The following is a 20,717-nucleotide window of genomic DNA, read 5'->3' as shown; positions in this document are numbered from 1 at the left end:
TTTGATTTTCAAATAATTTAGCAACTTTTTTTATTAAAATTTCGCATCTTGAAAAATTCGAAAATATTAAATAATCAACAGCGGCAGCAGCAGTAGCGGCTGTGTGGTGATAAAAAGATAAATTAAATAAATATTTTAAATCAACAAGGTGTCACATTCACAATTATTATAATCTCTGTTTAAATTTAAGTAAATAAAAAAATATATATAAAATATTATTGCTTTGTTATTAACGAAATTCTTTAATACTAATTTTTTATTTTGTATGTAATAAATTTTATATAGATTTTTATTTTTAAATAATTTATCACGATAGTTTGTAAAAACAGTGTGTTTTATTTTGATCACAATAACAATTATATTATTGTACATAGAATTAATTTATTCATTGAGTATAATTTGTACCGATACATAAAGTAAATCGGTTAGCAAGCTATTCTTAAAATAAAACAAAAATAAGATACAAAACAAACTGACAATGAATTAAATAAATAAAATAATCTATGGAAATGAAAAGGCGTAAAGTGTTGGTTGAAAACACTTTTTTTTGCAGCGCCAGCTCATTTCTAGACAGAAACGTGGATTAGAAAGGGGGTAATTCATTAACAGGCTTGTTGAAGTGGTTGAAGCTTTACTAATTACAATTACTTTTAATTGTAATTGATTTATTTAATTTCTTGTTATTTAAGAAAATTGTAATTGGCTTAACTTCATTTGCAATTAAAAGTAATTGAAATTCACTAAACTTCAAAAAACTTCAATTACACATTACATGTAACTCTCCCCGGGGACATGTTACCTTGATGAAAGACTCCATCTTGGTGTTATTGCAATCTCGGGGTAAAAGTCTGCCGGGACTATAAGCTGGTGATGTCACTTCACTCATCGGACTTTCCTTAATATGATTTAACATTAAGTCGAAACGGAGAGCCACATAATCTGGTACTACGCGTAGTCAGTTGCCCGCTGCACTATGTCTTGACTGGTCAGATGGTGGAGGCTCTTTCGGGAACCACGTAGTGACTGTTGCTTAAAATCAAATTGGCGGAAAGAGTGAATTGCGGTTAAATGACTGGTGCATGGTAAAGTCTTTATTTTGGGATAAGTTCGGTGTTGTTGCCTATGACAACAGTCACCCCACAGAGAGTGAAAGGATTGAAATGAGTCGGATTAATGAGAAGTTTACGGGATTGAAATGGATAAAAGGTATATTGTACAAGTTATATCATTGAATTTTCCTTTATTGTCCAGGTTCATACTTGATTTACCAAGTGTGTTCTCTGTGAGTAAGAATAAAGTCTTCGGTTTATTTGATGGATTCGTACTTCGGTCTACCGATAAGGTCTCCATGTACTGTTGCAGATACAACAGAGGTCATCCTATCTGCGTATATAGTTCAAGTACTTAAACAAAGTATACTTATACTGTACCGAAAATGTCATATACCTAAATTGCCATCTGCGTGTAAGGAGCTCAATGGGGTGGTGATGAGTCGTCACAGAAGATCTCCCAATGGTTGAGTAGAACCACCGTGAAATACAATACGCAGGCCGTTCCCACGGCAATCGGTTCTTCGCACCGGAATGACTCGGAGTTCAATGAATAACGTCCAAGGATTGTCAACCCAGCAACACCGACTTTAAACGTGTCGCTGCTACAACAACAATACGCAAGCCTTTCGCCATTTATTACATGTAAGTGTACTTGAAAAAATTCAATTACAAGTAATTGGTTTTTGTCCAATTACACATTATGTATGTAATTGCCCATGTAATAAGTCTGTTCATTATTCCATTATTAGAAAATATTTCTTTTAAGTTTCAGTTCTTTTAAGGGATTTTCCTTTAGCCCCTTGCCTTTTGCATTTGGACTGATTTAAGTGACTCCAAATTGAAGAACCATTAGAAACAAATGATCAAATTTAATCATCAAATTTAAATTTCTATAAATCAGTGATTTGAGTACACCGCAGCTAATGATCTCGGATGAAATATGTTTCGAAGATTCCACGATCGTATAAACCGCAACAAGCACTGAACTTTATCTGGATGTAAAGGGTGTAGTTGTTATAGCATTATTTTGAAGGTATGTGGCTTGAAATTAGAATTAGAACTATTAAGACTTGGAGTGATCAAAGGAGAATATTACAATTTATGATCAAAGTGTTCGTACATTCGTTAAATTTGTTCGATTATATTAAAAATTTCTCAGTTCAATATTGTCAAGTGTTATAATACAGCGAAATCGATAGCGTCGCTTAATCATTAACCGAATTCGGTTAAATATTTAGCTCAGAACTTTTAATTCTAGAAAATATTATAATTATTAAATTAAATAGTTCTGCAAGTCCAAACAGATCACTTCGAATTAATTAACGTAACTTTGGATCATTTCGGTTCTAAAGTATATGTAAAGAGCTTTATTAAAAAAATCACTGAAAAACGAACTAGTTCCACAACTTCTCATAAGCTTTTCTAGAACTAGAAACAAGAGTGACAAAAATCATTAATTAAAAAATAGGTTCAAGAACCGTTGCATATATATTTATGTCATAACGGGGAGTGTCTAAACTAGAACAAGTACATTAGTCGTAGAACTAATACTATTTTTACTGATTACTTAGAATTTTAAAATAGGTCTTTTATTAATGGATTTATTAATACTTATTTTTTGAACCTAACTATTAATATTTAAATCCCTTCAAATAAAACGCTTCTGTTCTATAAATTGTGTGTACATATATAGTTATTATGTTATCTAAATTAAATACGCAAAAAAGGGGGTAAAAACAGTAGCTGACAGTTGATCTTATTTAAAAGTCAACTGATCCATACAAAATTAAGTTATCATTTCAGAAAATTTGAACAAATGTTAACAAAAACCTTAAACATCTCACTTACTTCAATTAGACTATAACTAAAGTTAATAAAGTTAAGACGTTAAGCGCGACATCAAAAAAGAAAAAAAAAACTAAAATACAAATGGTCTAAAAAAAATATATAAATAGTTAAAAAATAAGCACTAAAAACCATGTCTTCATTAGAAAATCAAACAGATTTTCATAAAACAAACGAATTACATACAAATGTCGATACAACATTTTATGGTTCCACCGAATTTATCTTAATAACCGATCATCAAACCTCGAAATTACGCAGTCACGAACAATTAGATGCGAATTCGCATGATAATGAAAGTTATTGCCAATCTTGCGTGAAAAGTATTTTTCGCAAGAAAACTCTTTACAAACGTTTGCCCATCTTAACATGGCTACCGAAATATAATGCTGCAGATGCTATCGGTGATTTGATAGCTGGTATTACGGTCGGTCTTACTGTAATACCACAGGGTTTAGCTTATTCAAGTGTTGCCGGTCTTCCCACACAGGTTGGTTGATCATTTTTTTGTTTCGTTATTCTGCGGGACTTATTGATATATTAATAATCGTTCGTAGATATGTATATAAAAATATATATACACATCTATTTTTATATATGTATATACATATAACTTATATAAATTCTTCGAATTTCTATTATGAGTGATGTGACAAATGTGTTTAGATCTGCGCAAATTAAAATACCAAATCAGATAAATAAATAAACAAAATAATACTAATAATGATAAGATCTTGTGATCATTGGATAAGATAATGGAAAATGCGCAAATAGAAAAACTAGTGCAAAAAAGTTGTAATGATGCTATAATTTCCAAGAAATGTAAAGAACTAAGTGCATTTATGATAAAGTAACTTGAAAGTAAAATACATTTTATTAAAAAAATTCAATTTTTTTGTAAAACACTTCACCTTGCGTTAAAAATATTTTCATTCTAATTTTTAAAAATACAATTTATTTGAAATTGTAAGTGAAGTGAGAGGAAGGGATTTATAAAATAACCCCCTAAAAGTGCTGCAAAATTATCGAGTATTTGTCTATTTTGTAATTACTTAATATTTCCTATACTTTAATTAAAAAATTCCAATACTTTAAATGAAACTAAATCAAACCTTATTTTACTGAAACAACTGCTTTTCAAATCTAAAAAAAAAATATACATTAGCTTCCATTGGACCTGTTGGACAATTTATTTCTAGTGGCTCTAGAGTCTAGACACTAGAACAGGTCACCAATAAAAACATATCGTGTGCGCCATCATAAGCACACGAAATTTTTTAACAAATTGTCGCATTATTATTGACTTGTGCAGGTCTTTAGTTTGAATCCCAGCTAAAACACGTTCATTTCTACACAAGTGCTTGAAAATCGCCCGAATCGGTTCACAATTTCATATAGGTATATACATACAAAAGTACATATTCCCGGAACTTTGGTTTTTTTGTTAAATACTTCCGTCGTAATGTTGCTATCTTCACAAAATTTTAGAAATTAAAATCTTATGTCAATAGAATTAATTTAGAGGAAAATTTTTTTGGATGGTCATATCTCCCATACAAGGTCCCCTCCCAGAAAATCACTTAGATTTACAATATTTATTACCAAGTAATGATATAGATACAGTATTCTGAATTCTCCCATACAAAGTCCTTTTACAAAAATCTTTTAAAATCACATTACTTATTACCAAATAAAGCTATAGATACATAATTTGGTCGCAATTTTCAAGATAATTTGATGCAATTAATCTTAATTTCATTAGGACGAAGCCTATTGAAAATAGTTACAAATCGATGCTTTATTTACCCCACGAATAGGGCCTTTGAACCCATTATTATGTTAAATGTTTGTTTTCGAATAGGTCGATTGTGGACGGAGCGCTATAGTAGGTTATTAGGCAAAATAGTAGATTTATTTTGCTCATTTCCAAAACCAATCAATATGTAGAATATATGGTTGAAAATTTCAGTATTCTAGCTCTTGTCTCAAGCTTTCAACAGACCGATGTGACGTGATATTGCCATCTTAGAACCTAATAAGAAAACAACATTTCGAAGTGTTACAGACGTAATGTGAAAATCTATATTACATCCATTTTTTGTTGGTATATATTACATCAAATTAATGCAGAATTGCTTTACGTAAACACGTATATGGAATTTCTGTTTCAGTAAACGTGTACTTTGCTCAAGTTCTTGAGCTATCTAATCTTTTGCCATAGTAGTACCGTTGGATAATCAAAAGTGTCATGAGTGAAGCTCAATCTCACCCCGACAAAGGAATAGGCAATCAATGGTTAGAGTCGATATAAGGGGCGGTCCCAACATCCATACAACTCCACCGATACTTTAACCGCCACTCCTTCTATCATTGTGACATCTCCACTGATACAACTCAAGATCTCGCTCGTCCATCAGATACAAGTATCCGATAGTTAATCTCAATCCAACACCTACACAATATATGCATTATCAGCTCAAATTTAACATTATATTAATTCACAGCCTTGCTCTGTGTTTTGTAACAGAAACTTTTCCCGAAAATATATATTTTACTGTATATAAATTGTTTTCCAACGCTTAGTCCCACAGTCACTCTTCTGCGGGGTATCTGTTGTCATCGGCAAACCCCCACACTTATGCCAAATTAAAGATTTTTCGTACATCTGTCTATTAACCGCAACTCACTCTTCTTAAATTTTGAGTTTAAACCACAGCCACTACGTGGATCCCGAAAGAATTTCAACAAACTGACCAACCAGGACACTGTCCCCCTTAGTCCCTGCATTAATTGAAAAGTGATCTAACCAGAGAACCACATAACTACGGGTGGCCAGTTGCCTGCAGGACTATGTTCAGGCTGGTCAGTTGGTTGAGGTTCCTTCGGAATCCATGTAGTGGCTGATGTAAGGTAAAGTCAATATTTCGGGATAAGTTCGTTGCTGTTGCCGAAACAACAGATACCACACGAAGGAGTGACTGTGAGACTAAGCGTTGAAAATGAGTTGGTATTAATTGTATATGGTACGGGATGAATGTGGGGTATGCGGGCCTTACCCACCCGTCTACCTATAATAAATGTGTCGTATGTTTTCTCTTTTGAATGTGTCGTACAAATGAGATGTGTGCTGGGTTGTCTGATGATGGATGAAAGGTATCATATACAAATGATACCATTGAATGTTCCTTCCTTGTTCAGATACGTTCAGAGTAACTCTGTTCATATCAGAATTAAAACAGTGTGTCCCTGTGAGTAAGAACAATGTCTCGGCTTATTTGATGGATTCGTACTTCGGTCTACTGGTTACGTCTCTAGGTGTTGTTGTCAAATCAACAGAGGCCATGTCATCTGCAAGGTTGTAAACGGAAGTAATGTTTTACATCACGGAAGTTAAGCAACGGGCAGCAATGGTCAGAGATTAGATAGCTCAAGTACACGAGCAAAGTACTTGTACATGAACCAGCTCAATCCATGTATAAAAATTGCAACCTGCGTGTGAGATACATAAAGGGGTAGTGGTGAGTTGTTTACTTTTTACTCACCCAGTGGTTGAGAAGGTACCACCGTGGGATGGGGCAACACACCAGGTACTCACGTCAAGCACTTCGACATTCAGTCCCGGAAGACTATGAATACTGGTAGCACCATTTTCCCCGGAATTGTAATAACATCCAGATGGGGTCATATATAAAGGAAACAAGACCCCGGGGGAGCTCTAAAATCAATATAATAACTTTATGGACTTATAAATTTTATGTTTTCTGAGAAATATTATTAATATAACAGGAACATACATTAAAATTTATATAAAATAATATTACTTTACTTTCCTATACCTATCTTTTCAGTTTGGTCTATATGGCTCTTTTATGGGTTGTTTTGTCTACGTCCTACTCGGTACTTGTAAAGATAGTACAGTGGGTTCTACTGCCATTGCGTCCCTATTAACGTATCAAGTCGCTCGTGGTGTTTGGCAAAGAGCAGTCTTATTGGCATTTCTTACCGGTATTCTTGAAATATTAATGGCAGTATTTCGACTTGGATTTCTAGTGGATTTTGTATCGGGACCGGTTAGTGCTGGTTTTACAAGTGCAGTTGCATTGATTGTCTCAACGTCACAAGTGAAAAATATATTGGGTGTGAAAAGTGAAGGTGGCTCTTTTCTACAACGATGGATTAGTATGATAAATGATATAGAAAATATACGTGTGAATGATGCCATTTTGGGAAGTTGTTGCGTCATAATTCTTATTGTCTTAAGAACAATAGGTCGTATGAAAATCGGACCTAAAGAAGCTGATGAACAAAAATGGTATCATAAAGTGATTAATAAATGTTTGTGGTTTTTGGGTGTTATGCGCAATGCCACTCTAGTGATAGCTTGTGCTTTGGGCAGCATGTATTTGGAATCGCAGGGAAAACATTATTTCCGTTTAACTGGTAATGTACCAGAAGGTTTACCCACACCAGCTATACCACCGTTTTCCATAGAAGCCCGTCCAGGTAATGCTACATTGGGTATTGAGCCTATTGAAGGAGAAAGTTTCTTGGATATGGTAAATCATCTGGGCTATGGTTTGGTAATTGTACCTATGATAGCTTTGTTGGAAAATATATCAGTTTGCAAGGCATTCGGTAAGTTTAGATTGATTTGTTTAACAAAACAAAAACATTTTGTCTACTATAAAGTTCTAAAAAAGTTTGATAAAATTTGGAATATAACAAAATATGTTTAACAGCTAATTTTTTTGAGTTGGCACTTTTTGAATATAGGCTCTTGATAAATAAGTTTTTTTGTATTAATTCAAGCTAAGGGAAAACCTATTGATGCTACTCAAGAGCTGTTCGCCATTGGTGTGGCTAATGTGGCGAACTCATTTTTCCAAGGATATCGTGGTAATGGTGGCTTAGCTCGCTCGGCTGTTAATAACGCCAGTGGTGTTAGAACACCTTTGGCTAATTTGTACATTGGTTTGGTGGTGATGTTGGCTTTAATGTACTTAACAAAGTATTTCTATTTTATACCTCTTACGGTTTTGGGCGCCATTATTATTTCAGCCGTTATATTCCAATTGCAATATCATGTTATAAAACCAATGTGGCGTAGTAAAAGTAAGTAAAAGTTTTATAAAATATTTTCAATATTTTACTAATTATTATAATAAATTATAAATTATAAATTGTATAGGATCCGATTTAATACCTGGTGTAGTGGCCTTTATAGCCTGTCTAGTTTTGCCTTTGGAAATTGGCATCCTAATAGCTATAGGAATAAATTTATTGTTTATACTTTATCATTCGGCTCGGCCTAAAGTGTCACTGGAAACAATAGAGGTATGTTTTTATTTAATATTCTAACTTAAAAAGGTGCTCAACACATTTTCTTTTCCCACAGACCACGGAAGGCATTAAGTTTGTTAAACTAACACCAGATCGTTGCTTAATCTTTCCCTCAGTCGAATTTGTACGCAATTTAATTTTAAAATCCGGTACCAAAACTTCACTACCCGTCGTCATTGATTGTACGTATGTCTACGGTGCCGATTATACAGCTGCCAAAGTTATTTGTTCCATGATTCAAGATTTTAAATTACGTAATCAGAAAGTCATATTCTTTAATTTAAAACCCAGTGTTGTGCATATATTTGAGGGTTTAAATTGTAAGTTGATTTTGTGCTACAATGTCGATAGTTTAATGCAAGAATTGAGAAAAGCCACGGGTATATCACCACCGGCTATAACGACAATGCAATTTGCTAATGATAATAATAGTATGGCAAGTACTATAACATTAACAAAATTTCAAACAAATAATTCGTAGATAAATTCGTATTAAGTAGGTTTTCAAAAAAGGTTTATATTAAATAAATTTTCGTAATAAATACATAAGTTAAATTAATTGATTTAATTACAATTGGTAAGTATTCATTAGAGAAAGTACTTGCTCAATATGGTTATAAGTTATATAAAAGTTATAACTTATAACTTTTATACAATTTTTATAAATTTCAAATCGGTCCTATCCATTTGACGTAGATCATTCAAATATACGTCAAAAAAGTATATTATTTTTTCGAGCGTTAAAAAAATTCCGTTTCGGACCCTTCCGTTTCAGACAAACAGATGGACATAGCTAGAATTTAATAAGAACTTAGAATATTATTACTTTTGTGGATCTACGATTAATATTTCGATGCGATACAAACGGATGTCTGAAATCCCAGATCCAAATATGCACAAATTTTCCTACAAATATCTAATTTAAAATGCCTATAAATTAACAATTCGAGGTAACATTATTAAATGCCTTTGGGAAATTTTGGTCTACTGACTGTGTACCTCTATTTCTGGTTTGTCACATTCGGGAATAATTCGATGACCTTTGTATAATTTGATACACAGTGTTATAAATAGAATAGAATATGTTAATGTTGGCTACGTTGGCTTTTCATTATTAATTGTCATATCACGTTTCTGAAATAAATATTAACCATTTAACAGGTGTAGGGTATTTAACTCTAACACGTTTATACCCTACACCACTTTAGTGGGGACGGTATATTGGTTTTGTGCTAATGTTTGTAACGCACAATAATATTGGTCCTATACCTACCTTAAATGATACCAATCGGATCAGAATCATTTTCTGAGTCGATTTAGCTATGTCCGTCCATCTATCCGTCCATGTAAAACTTTTAATCAAAATACAGGTCGCAATTTTATAGATAATTTAATAAAATTTGATACACGATATTATTCTACCCCAGGGACGAAGCCTATTGAAAATGGTTAAGATCGGCCCATTATTTCACCTGGCCCCCATACAACTGTACCCCCGAATAGGGCTTGTAAACATTGTAATCAAACTACAGGTCGCAATTTTGGAGATAATTCAATGAATATTGGCAAATGATCTTTTATTGTATTATTATTTCACCTAGGCCCCATACAACTGAATACACCAAAAAGGGCTTTTAAGTTCATAATTATGTTTAATATACTCGTATCTCGATAAAAACTACTACCCTTGATGACCCTCATGAACTTTATAATTATAGGGCCTCATTTGACCCTAGCCCCTATAAAAAGCCCCCATCAAAATTAACAATAAATAGCTTAAGTATATCTGAAGCGAGGTACAATTCAACTTAAATGGTTTATTATAAAAAAATCACATTTTATTCGTGTACAGGTGTAGGGTATTATATGGTCGGCCTCACCCGACTATAAGTTCTTACTTGTTTTTAATTAAATTAATTAAAACACCGTTAAGAACGACTTGAGCATTGAAAGAAAACCTTGATCGGGAAGAAAAGAAGATCTAAAAGATATTCACCACTTTCGCCAATCATCACTTCACGTGAATTGTGTTCCCTTTACACTTTTTTCGTTAACTAAATTTTTGAGGTGAAAAAATTCCCCTGTTGTGAAATTTGTTGATGGAATTTTGTTAACATTGAACAGCTGTTCCTACTATTGTGAATAAATTGTTTACAAAAAGTTCACGATAGCAATTTTCCCTTCGAGGGAAATGAAAATTTCAAGGGAACAACATTTTCGCTTCTATTCGCGATGGAGATGATTGTTAATAACACCTTCGAACACTTGTATCAACAGATCTTCTCTGTAGTTCAGGTGGAAAATAGGTGGTGGTCAGTGTTTAACTAAATATTGATTTGAAAATAAACCGAATTTCAAAATCTCACACTTTACTTACTGATAAATATTAACAAAGTAACTTTTTATCAAATACTTATAAGGTTTAAATAATAGAATTTTATATCAAAATTTCACTTTTCGATAAACGCAATATAACACTTTTACTTTTTTTGTAGGGACTATACACCTTTTTACGAATCAAAAAAGTTTATATCTGTTAATTATACATCAATTATAGACCATTAAAGGTGATAATATTTAATTCAGATTAAAACACAATGAAATATTAACAATTCTCGTTCAAGTGTTATAAAGTACTTCTCGCGTTTGAAAATTATAACTGTTTTAATAGCAAAACAACACGTACGATCATAATAGAAATTAATAGAGAAAAAACGATTGATTTTTAAACAATTTACGAAAAACTAATAATAACAAAAAAAAATATTCAAAGAATAACCAAAACAATAATTTGCATATTTAAAAAATTTCAAACACGAACCGGTTTAAGCAAAACACTACTCCATACAAGTCTGAGTAAATTGAATAATTTCTCTTTTATTTTTACAAATAAATATCAAATGTATTTTATTGTTTGTGGTTGAATCAAACACTTTCCGGATATAATTTACTCAGTCTATTTTGGAACACGCTAGAGTAATGTTGTAGTTTTTGAAAACGGTTGGCGAAAACGTATTCGCGATACAAAAAAAAAAAGAATTGCAAAATGTCGCTAAATGATGTAACAACAAATTCAATGGATTGTATAATGATAACGGATCATCAAACGGTGTCTCGTAGTCGTCTGGCGCTAAAGGCCAATGAATCATCATTGGCAGATTTAACAGTTGAGACTGAGAGTAAAACGAAATATCGTGCGTGTTTGGATAAAGTGTTCAATAGAAATGTTCTACGACGTCATTTACCAGTTGTGCAGTGGCTACCGCGTTATAATAAAGATGATTTTATAGGAGATATAATAGCGGGTATAACTGATTCTCTGGCTGCCATACCATTAGCTTTGGCATTTGCCGGCATTGCGGGTCTACCAACAGAGGTAGTAAATATTATTCTTAAAATAAATTAAACTTTATAAATGTCAATAAACATCATCTACAGTTTGCTCTTTACAGCTCGTTTATGGGCAACATAATCTATACCATATTCGGTTCTTGCAAAGATAACATTTTAGGTTCAACGGCTATAGCTTCTCTATTGACTTTTCAAGTTGCTCATGGCAACTGGCAGAAATCTTTATTGTTTACTCTTTTATCCGGCATAATTGAATTAGGAATGGGTTTAACACGTTTAGGTTTTGTTATAGATTTTGTTTCGGGTCCTGTAAGTTCTGGCTTTACCAGTGCCGTAGCATTAATTATTTTCACCTCACAAATTAAAAATATTCTAGTGGTGAAAAGTACTGGTAAATCGTTTTTGGAAAATTGGATTTCTATGATAAAAGACATACACAATTATCGTATTTCCGATACTATTTTAGGTTTTAGTAGTATTACCATATTGGTCTTACTCCGTTATGTGGGAAATTTAAGAGTAGATCCTAAAGAAAATCAGGATATGAAAAAAATGCATTTAGTTCTTAATAAGTTTGTATGGTTTTTAGGAGTTTCACGCAATGCTCTATTAGCTGTTGTTACTGCCGCTATTGTAGCTTATTTAGAACACCACGGTTTTAGTTATTTTAAATTAACCGGCTATATACCATCGGGTTTTCCACCAGTTGAAGTGCCCTCTTTTACTATCGCAAGTAACGTAACCGTTAATGGTGTGGAATCGGAAGCAACTGAAGATTTTTGGGATTTATTACATGAATTTGGTTCAGCTTTAATTGTCATACCACTGATATCACTTTTGGAGACTATTGCAGTGTGTAAAAATTTTGGTAAGTTTTTAAAAAAGTGTATCTTTTAAAATCCCCGCAAATAATTGTAAACAATTAAGAGTGAATTTGGAATAAGTAAATCGGGTTCGATTGTTATGAGAAGGCTCTTAGTCTTACTCTAGTTAGAATTATGCCATAGGATATTTGTGGTTCAACCCACCGTTTCATCATTTATATGATTCTTTTGCTCCAAGTCGGTCTTAGTGACGTTTCTAAAAAAACTATGTCGCTCATACTTTCGTGTGGGGGGCAAAGTTTAATACGTTTCTGTTTAATTGCTTACTAAAGATTACCTTAATAGCAGGCCTGCGGCCGGGCGCAAGGACTTTCTACTCTATGGTATGTCCAACGGCTTCGCTTAATAAATATTTCCTAAATAGCAGGCCTATGGCCGGGCTCAAAGATTTACCATTCGCTTAATTTTTGATTCTTAGCGAAGCCGGTGTCCAACGTACCCCAGAGGATAAAACTTTAGTCTTTACTGTCCTCAAGTAACCTAGAGATTATACTCTTAAAAGTTGTTTTTTTGTTTTTTTTTTTACTGTCCCCTTTGTAAGCGAGAGCGGAGGCAATCGTCTTCTAACTGTCTCTTTGTATTGCGTAGAGTGACGATTAACTGCTGGGTTTTTCTTGACGCCGTTTCCTTAATGTTCACACATGGAAACTTTGGTTTCAGAAACTACACTGAAAAAATCCATGCTTAATATATACGAAAAATGTCGTACATTGTACGAATCGTTCGTTGTTTCGCACTACGAAATTCTTTCGTAATATATACGAAATTGTACGAAATATTTTAGTATATTGCAAAATATTCTTGAAAAAATTAATTTACATAAATTGAAAAAAAGGAATTTTGAAAAAATATGGTAAAATTTACGAAATATTAATTTATTCAAACATTTTTGTTCGTTTTAAAATAAATTTTCTAATTTTAGTTATTCTCCACACGAATTTTCAATTTTTTATGAAAATAATTCGTGAATAATATTACACTTTTTCCTAAATTTTATAAAAATGTTGTAGTTTTATTTAATCATAATATAATTCATATCATTATGTTTAATTTCGCTAAAATTTAAGAAAAAAAACATTACAAAAAGGTTTTCGTACTTCCGTAAAAATAGAAAAGGGTTTTATTAAATAATATTTCGTATTATACACGGAATTTTTGTAAATATTACGAAAATAGAAGTTACGAAATTTTTTTCGTAAAGTTGAGCATAGATTATTTTCAGTGTACGTATTAATTGCATTGATTTGTTGTTGTACGAATGAGAAGAATAACAAAACAAGTTTCCGATTACCGGAAACTCCGTACCGCGAGAGAGATAAATGATAATTATTCTCTTTCTCTCCTAGTGTATACCGGAAGTTATGGGATTCTCTTGGCCATATTTTTAATTAATCCTTCGTTGTTCTAAAAATTTATAATAATCCGGCCTAAAATAAATATATATGTACCTATAAAGTATATTATTTTGAAGTGATATTTGGTACGGGGTAATTTTACCATCATGTCTAACTGTATATTCTGACTTGTTTTTCAAAAATTGTTAAATATCAACAGAATTATTTTTGTCATGCAATAATCATTTAACAACAATAAACGTATTTCGTTTACTGGTGTATACAAAGATTACAGTTTAATTAAAATAGTACTGAAAGGAAATAATAATACCCTACCCCACCATAATGCGGTTTCTGATGATACATGTGTAACGCATAGCAATATTGGTCATGCACCCGTCTTAAAGTATATCATTTAACTTAGAATCTTCCAGTCGTCTAAGGGCCAATCTTTAGGTGAATGATTAAGGATTAAATTAAAAGTGAATACTCCAAAGTTGTTTATGAGTACTAAATCAAATAATTTTGTTTTCTAGTTTAAGCGCCCAATGGATGTGGTTCGAACTTGAGCAACAAACAGGTTTGATAACAAACAGTGACGTTTTCTGTTGTTTGGTATGACAATACTGCGAATTTTTATCTTGTACTCAAAAACATCAAAAGAGATAAACATCAGATTATTTTTAGATTAACTAATCTGATTATTAATGGTCATTTAATTGCCAACTAAAAAAACCCGCTCTTAGTCTTTTTGTCTATTATTACATCTAGCCCCCATACAATCATACCCCGATACAGAGCTTACGAGCTCATGATTATGTAAAATGTTCTAGGATTTGTACACAAAGCACAGGATCTGTATAAAAAGCACAAGTTATAAGTTAGAGTTTGCATAACTAACTCTATATAAATATAGATTCTATCATGAAAAATTAATAGAATTTTAGTATATATTTGACCCTAGATCCCCTTATATAGACTCTTTCAGAAAATCATCACAAATTGATTAAATGAATAGAAATGAATGCTAAATACAAAAACTTGTGTAGAACCGGCCTTTATATATTATATCTTTATAGATTGATTTCTTACACCAAAATTTCAAAGTCGGGATATAATACTTGATATGAAATTTTAAATTAATCAGAACTTTTCGCTATTTGAAAATTATTAAAAAAAAAAAATTATTATAAAATACAAAGTATGTACATACCTCTTCAATTTCATTTCAGCGAATGGAAAACCTGTCGACACAAATCAGGAGTTAATCGCCTTAGGTTTGGCTAATATATCGAATTCATTTTTCCGTGGTTATCGTATTAATGGTGGTTTAGCCAGAGGATCGGTGAATACAGCAAGTGGAGGCCGAACACAATTCGTAAATGTGTACATTAGTGTTGTAGTAATATTGGCCATGTTGTTTTTGGCAGAATATTTTTACTATATACCCAAGGCCACATTGGCAGCGATAATTATAGCAGCTGTACTATTTCAATTACAATATCAAGTTATAGTACCCATGTGGCATAGTAAAAGTAAGTAAAAAAAATCTAATATAATTTAATTGTAAATCAAATATAATAATACGAACCTTTTTCAGGATCTGATGTTTATGTGGGTTTATTGGCATTTGTAGCCTGTTTGATAATGCCCCTAAGTGTAGGCATAGCTATTGCCATTGGTATTAATGTTTTGTATATTTTATATCACTCAGCTAGACCTAAAATATCGGTGGATCAAGTAAAGGTAAGTTTAATTTAATAATAAAATTATAAAGTTTAATAATTTCTACTAAACTTACTTTCAGACTCCCAGTGGAAAACAATTTCTAAGACTTACACCCGATCGCTGCTTGATTTTTCCCTCCATGGAGTTTGTACGCAATAAGGTTTTAAAATCAGGTCTGAAGTATTCACTACCCGTCGTCTTCGATTGCACTTACATTTATGCCAGTGATTTTACAACGGCAAAAGTAATCGAATCTATTATAAATGATTTTAATTCTAGAAATCAAAAATTAATTTTCTTTAATTTACGTCCAAATGTAGCAAAGGTTTTTGCAACTTTACATTCGAAATTTATTTTATGTTATTCATTAGACTGTATAGAAAAGTTATTGGATGATAACAGTCCCAAAACTGAAAGTGCCAATGTTAATAATAGTAGTAATAATGTAGAAATAACGGAATTATAAAATTTATGCCGTAAAATAAAATATTATAAGTTAAGTGAAAAAAGCTATATTCTAAAGTTTCTAAAAGTTTACACTGTTAAAAATTTAATATATAAATATTTAAATTAATATATAGATAATTTGTTTATAAGAATAAAATAAATAAAATATTTAAAACTTTTTAAAAAAAATATTACTTTTCGCTTCTTTGGACAAAAAGTGTAATATGAAACTACTAAAGGGAGTTCAACGTGCATATCACATATCAAACTACTAAAGGGAGTTCAACGTACATGCTGCTTGGATATAAATAAGTGGTGCCATATATACGGCTCCATCTTTGCTAGATATTCCACCCATTAAAACTTATTTAAGGCGGAGGACCACATTACGAGTCTTCGCGTCAAATCATTACATGCTTTTCATACCGTCTTTGCGTCCTACGCTTCAAGTTAAATGTGACGCTTTTAAAGCATGAATTTTTTGTTTTAGTTTTAAAAAACTTCGAATTTTTCTGCACACTGAAAAAAATCCATGCCTAATATATACGAAAAATGTCATACATTGTACGAATCGTTCGTTGTTTTGCACAACGAAATTCTTTCGTAATATATACGAAATTGTACAAAATATTTTAGTATAATGCAAAATATTCTTGGAAAAAATAATTTACATAAATTGAAAAAAGGGTAGTTTTAAAAAAAATATGGTAAAATTTACTAAATATTAATTTATTCAAACATTTTTGTTCATTTTAAAATAAATTTTCTAATTTTAGTTCAACATTATTCTATACACGAATTTTAATTTTTTTATGAAAATAATTCGAGAACAATATTATACTTTTTCTTAAATTTTATAATAATGTTGTAGATTTATTTAATCATAATATAATTAATATCATTATGTTTAATTTCGCTAAAATTTAAGAAAAAAATATTACGAAAGGTTTTCGTACTTTCGTAAAAATAGAAAAGGGTTTTATTAAATAATATTTCGTATTATACACGAATTTTTTGTAAATATTATGAAAATAGAAGTTACGATTTTTTTTTTCGTAAAGTTGAGCATGGATTATTTTCAGTGCAGCTTTTATTTATTTTTTCATCATTATATAAAATGTCAAAATCAGCTGCATGTTTGTACTCCGCGTGACTCTTAAAAAAGTAGACCTACTTTAAGCATTCTACGCGTCAAGGCTTGTAACTTTTTTCATACAAATACATTGATTCTACTTTTTTGACAGACCTTAATCTTTGAGACGAGGCTTACTGCAGACCGGGTCTTAACTTTAGGCGAACTGGCCAAAAGCGATTATAGGACACGCCATCAATGTATACTCGACACATTAGAAAGTAATACGAAATCACTAGATGTGCCTGATCGCATACCAGACATAGAATATGTCAGAAACTTTGAAACAAAAATCCCAGATAGGATGTCCAGGTCAAGCGGAATATAAGAGCAAATCGCCGTTTCTACATGGATGTCTATAAATTGGGGAAAAAGCGGGCCTGGTGTTCTATTTTGAAAACCCGAAAACAGAAATATACCACCGTTTACCTAATCATAACAGGCAGGCTTCCAGGCAAAAGTCCGAGCAATAACGAAATGTGTAAATTGGATTACAATAAATATGTATCGCCCACGGGCTTAATATATATACCGACAGCCAGAAGGTAATTAGGGCGATATCAGATAATAGAATTAAATCTTAGACCGTTTTGCATTGTAAGAAAGTTTTAATTAAATATTCTCCCATAGCTCTTGGAAATCTTGGAAATTATGTTTTTACACACTATCACTGATTAGAAAATTTTTAGGAATTACGTGCAGGAAACTGAACTTTGAAAAATATTACATTCAGTGAACAAATTCTACTTGACAGTGATAGTGGCCTCCGGATCCTTATCAACCTCACATAACCTTATGTTACACTATGCGACAAAAATAAATACCTGGGAAGTGATACTTTTTTCTGAAAGGTAGATCCGAGTAAAATAAGAATATGTTCTTGAAATTACCAAACACCTCCAAAATCTTGAGTTACTGATAAAAAACCGATTTTTCGTACTTTTAAGCACTTATGAGTCAGTAACTTAGTTAAATATGAACCGATTTTAAGCAAACATATTTCTTATTATAGTTTTGAATCGTTGTCCAAGTTTGGAAATGTTTTATGAAAGTATTTTAAACTCATTTATACCGATTTTTGTATTGATCTGACCTTATTTGAACCTACTCTCCATGCAAATCTTCCTTAAGCAAACGACTTTAATTTCATTATTCTCTTAATTACATCAATATAACTATAAAATTCAGCATAAATAAGTTTTATATAAATCTAAATCCTTCCACCAAATTTTATAAGGATCGGCCCATATTTAGCCCTATCCCCCATATAAAGCATCTTTTGGAAAATCAGTTTTGAAAAAATTTTGTATTAAGAAAAAGATAACGAATTTTTAAAAACAAAGTTGTGTTTTACCCATAAATAAACGTGGTTTTCTAATCAGTTAATAAATGGTACGGTTCCTTTATAAAATACTTTCAAAAAACATCTCCAAACTTGGACAACGGTGCAAAACTAAAATAAAAAATATGTTTCCTGGTTAAACTCACTCACAGATACTCCCTCCAGGTATCATAAATGTTATATGTCATTATAAAGGCCTCAGCTTCTGCTTTCTAAATCCGTGGAGAAACTTAAAATTGGTCCAGATTCAACTAAGTTACTGATTTATAAGTGATTAAAGGTACGAAAACCCGGTTTTTTACTCGTTACTCAAGATTTTGGAAGTGTTTGCAAATTTCAAAAACATATTCTTTTGTTCTACTCTGATCCACCTTTCAGAAAAAATAGTATCACTTCCCAGGTATTTAAATTTTCGTTTATTTTGTCTCACTGTGTTATTTAAAAAACACTTCATTCAATTAACGATTTTTTTCCTTATTTATTTTTGGTTTTAATTGGACCTGTGTTGGAACTAGAAAAATAGTTTGTGAGAAAGATGATAGAGGGAGTAGGGGGAATTTTCCCCCTACTTATATGAAAACTTTCGTACAATGTACGAAAGTTTTCATATAAGTATATTTGTATATATTCTTTTTATTCACAGCGATTATTCTAGAAAATCTATTTGGGAATTATGTCAAACTTGTAGCAAATTTGCCACGCTCGAGTAGGCGTTCTTGCATATTTTAGAAATATGCTTTTTTGCTCCGTGACTCTGTGCATTTGAAGTTACCTTTTTATTATTTTTTTTAAACATATTATGGTTAATTTTATATGCAAAAATTTTATAAACACGCAAATAAAAAATTCTTTAATTTTCGTCTACTTTATTAAAAACTTAAAGGTAAAACATTGAATTTGTGCAAACAAAAAAACAATGATTAAAATCAATCAATTAATGCGAATGTATATAAAACTATACAAAAGTTTAATACTTCAATTTTTTGTTGTAATTTCGTTTTATAGAAATAATTAAATTAAGGTTTTTTTATACTGTAACTACATTAAAATTAAAACTAAATAATACAAACATTTACAAACTACTTACAATACAAACTAAATGTATGTACAATTGTAAAATAACAAAAATACAACTAATTATTATTACAAAAATTCAACATAGAAATAATTATTAAAAAAAATCATTAAAATTTCTACTTGACTAAATACTACATTACTAACTACAATAGGAATTACGATTTTTTAATATAATACTCTTTCTCTTAATGTGGCACTAGAATATCCTAAGAAATTTACCTTGGTTTTTTTAAAGCAATTAATTACCTGTGTTTCCTATAATTTAGAAGTTTCATCTTCTTTACCCGATAATCTCATTTCTAAAACGGTCATATCGTAAATTACTACTAGATTATTATTAATACCCTCAAATACTTCAGCAACTCTGGGTTGTAAGTTGTAGAAGTAAAGTTTCTGTTGGCGTGTTTCAAAATCATCAATCATAGTGGAGACCACCTTGGCAGCAGTGTAATCAGCACCATAAATATGAGTACAATCGATGACCACGGGCAATGTAGATTTGCGTCCCTGTTTGGTAATAACATTACGTACAAATTCCACAGAGGGGAAGATCAGACAACGATCAGGGGTTAGCATTAGGTATTTATGGCCATTGGATGTCTAGAGAGATAAAGGATAAAGATTTATCGATCTTTATTAAAATAAATTTGTTAAACTTACACATAAAGTTTCCACACGTAATTTAGGACGAGCGGCATGATAAAGAATAAAAACAATATTAATGCCAATTCCTACTAAAATACCCAACTGCAAGGGTAATACCAAACAGGCAATAAAGGTGGCCAAACCGGGAATCAAATCAGATTCTAGAAAAATATTAAAATATTTCTATAGCACTCCAACATTTTCTTTTTCCTACGTTTAACTTACTTTTACTTCTCCACATGGGTTTAACGACACGATATTGAATCATGAATATAACAGCAGCCATTATAATAGCAGCCAAGGCCGCCTTTGGAATATAATAAAAGGCGGGAGTAGCATATAATAAAGCAATGATAACAATAAGACCCGTATACACATTGGAAAGTTGAGTGCGTACACCGCTGGAATTTAAAACAGCACCACGGGCAATGCCACCATTACCACGGAAACCCTGAGCAAATGAATTAGCAACATTGCAAACACCCACAGCAATAAGTTCTTGGGTAGCATCACAAGGTTTACCATTTGCTATAATAGAAA

General features: G+C 31.7%; 3 protein-coding genes across 4 annotated transcripts in view; 2 read left to right on the top strand and 1 right to left on the bottom strand.

Moving 5' to 3' along the window:
• The first annotated feature begins 2,813 nt into the window (after nucleotides 1-2,813).
• LOC111681028 (sodium-independent sulfate anion transporter-like) lies at nucleotides 2,814-8,786 on the top strand. Its single transcript, XM_023442743.2, has 5 exons — nucleotides 2,814-3,387; nucleotides 6,746-7,532; nucleotides 7,707-8,009; nucleotides 8,086-8,231; nucleotides 8,293-8,786. The coding sequence occupies exons 1-5, from the start codon at nucleotides 3,031-3,033 to the stop codon at nucleotides 8,716-8,718; spliced, it is 2,019 nt and encodes a 672-aa protein (XP_023298511.2). The 5' UTR covers nucleotides 2,814-3,030; the 3' UTR covers nucleotides 8,719-8,786.
• Nucleotides 8,787-11,203: 2,417 nt separating this feature from the next.
• On the top strand, nucleotides 11,204-16,162 carry LOC111681029 (sodium-independent sulfate anion transporter-like). 2 transcript variants are annotated; one of them, XM_023442744.2, is made up of 5 exons: nucleotides 11,204-11,613; nucleotides 11,676-12,456; nucleotides 15,039-15,341; nucleotides 15,407-15,552; nucleotides 15,614-16,162. In XM_023442744.2, exons 1-5 carry the CDS (start codon nucleotides 11,284-11,286, stop codon nucleotides 15,998-16,000), a joined length of 1,947 nt encoding a protein of 648 aa, XP_023298512.2. In that variant the 5' UTR covers nucleotides 11,204-11,283; the 3' UTR covers nucleotides 16,001-16,162. The 2 variants fall into 2 exon arrangements, with proteins under 2 accessions (XP_023298512.2, XP_046806623.1); XM_046950667.1 differs by having other exon boundaries at nucleotides 11,502-11,613; nucleotides 11,690-12,456.
• Nucleotides 16,163-19,436: 3,274 nt separating this feature from the next.
• Nucleotides 19,437-20,717, bottom strand: part of LOC111681027 (sodium-independent sulfate anion transporter) — a 39,145-nt gene continuing 37,864 nt past the window's right edge. Inside the window, exons 5-7 of the mRNA XM_046948755.1 lie at nucleotides 20,403-20,705; nucleotides 20,193-20,338; nucleotides 19,437-20,132 (exon numbers count right to left, since the gene is read on the bottom strand). Of these exons, the coding sequence (XP_046804711.1) occupies nucleotides 19,788-20,132; nucleotides 20,193-20,338; nucleotides 20,403-20,705 (794 nt within the window). The 3' untranslated portion in view covers nucleotides 19,437-19,787. The remainder of the gene's footprint in view (nucleotides 20,133-20,192; nucleotides 20,339-20,402; nucleotides 20,706-20,717) is intronic.

The sequence above is a fragment of the Lucilia cuprina genome, chromosome 4 (assembly GCF_022045245.1).
Source record: "Lucilia cuprina isolate Lc7/37 chromosome 4, ASM2204524v1, whole genome shotgun sequence".
NCBI lineage: Eukaryota > Metazoa > Arthropoda > Insecta > Diptera > Calliphoridae > Lucilia > Lucilia cuprina.
This window is presented reverse-complemented; position numbering and strand designations above follow the sequence as displayed.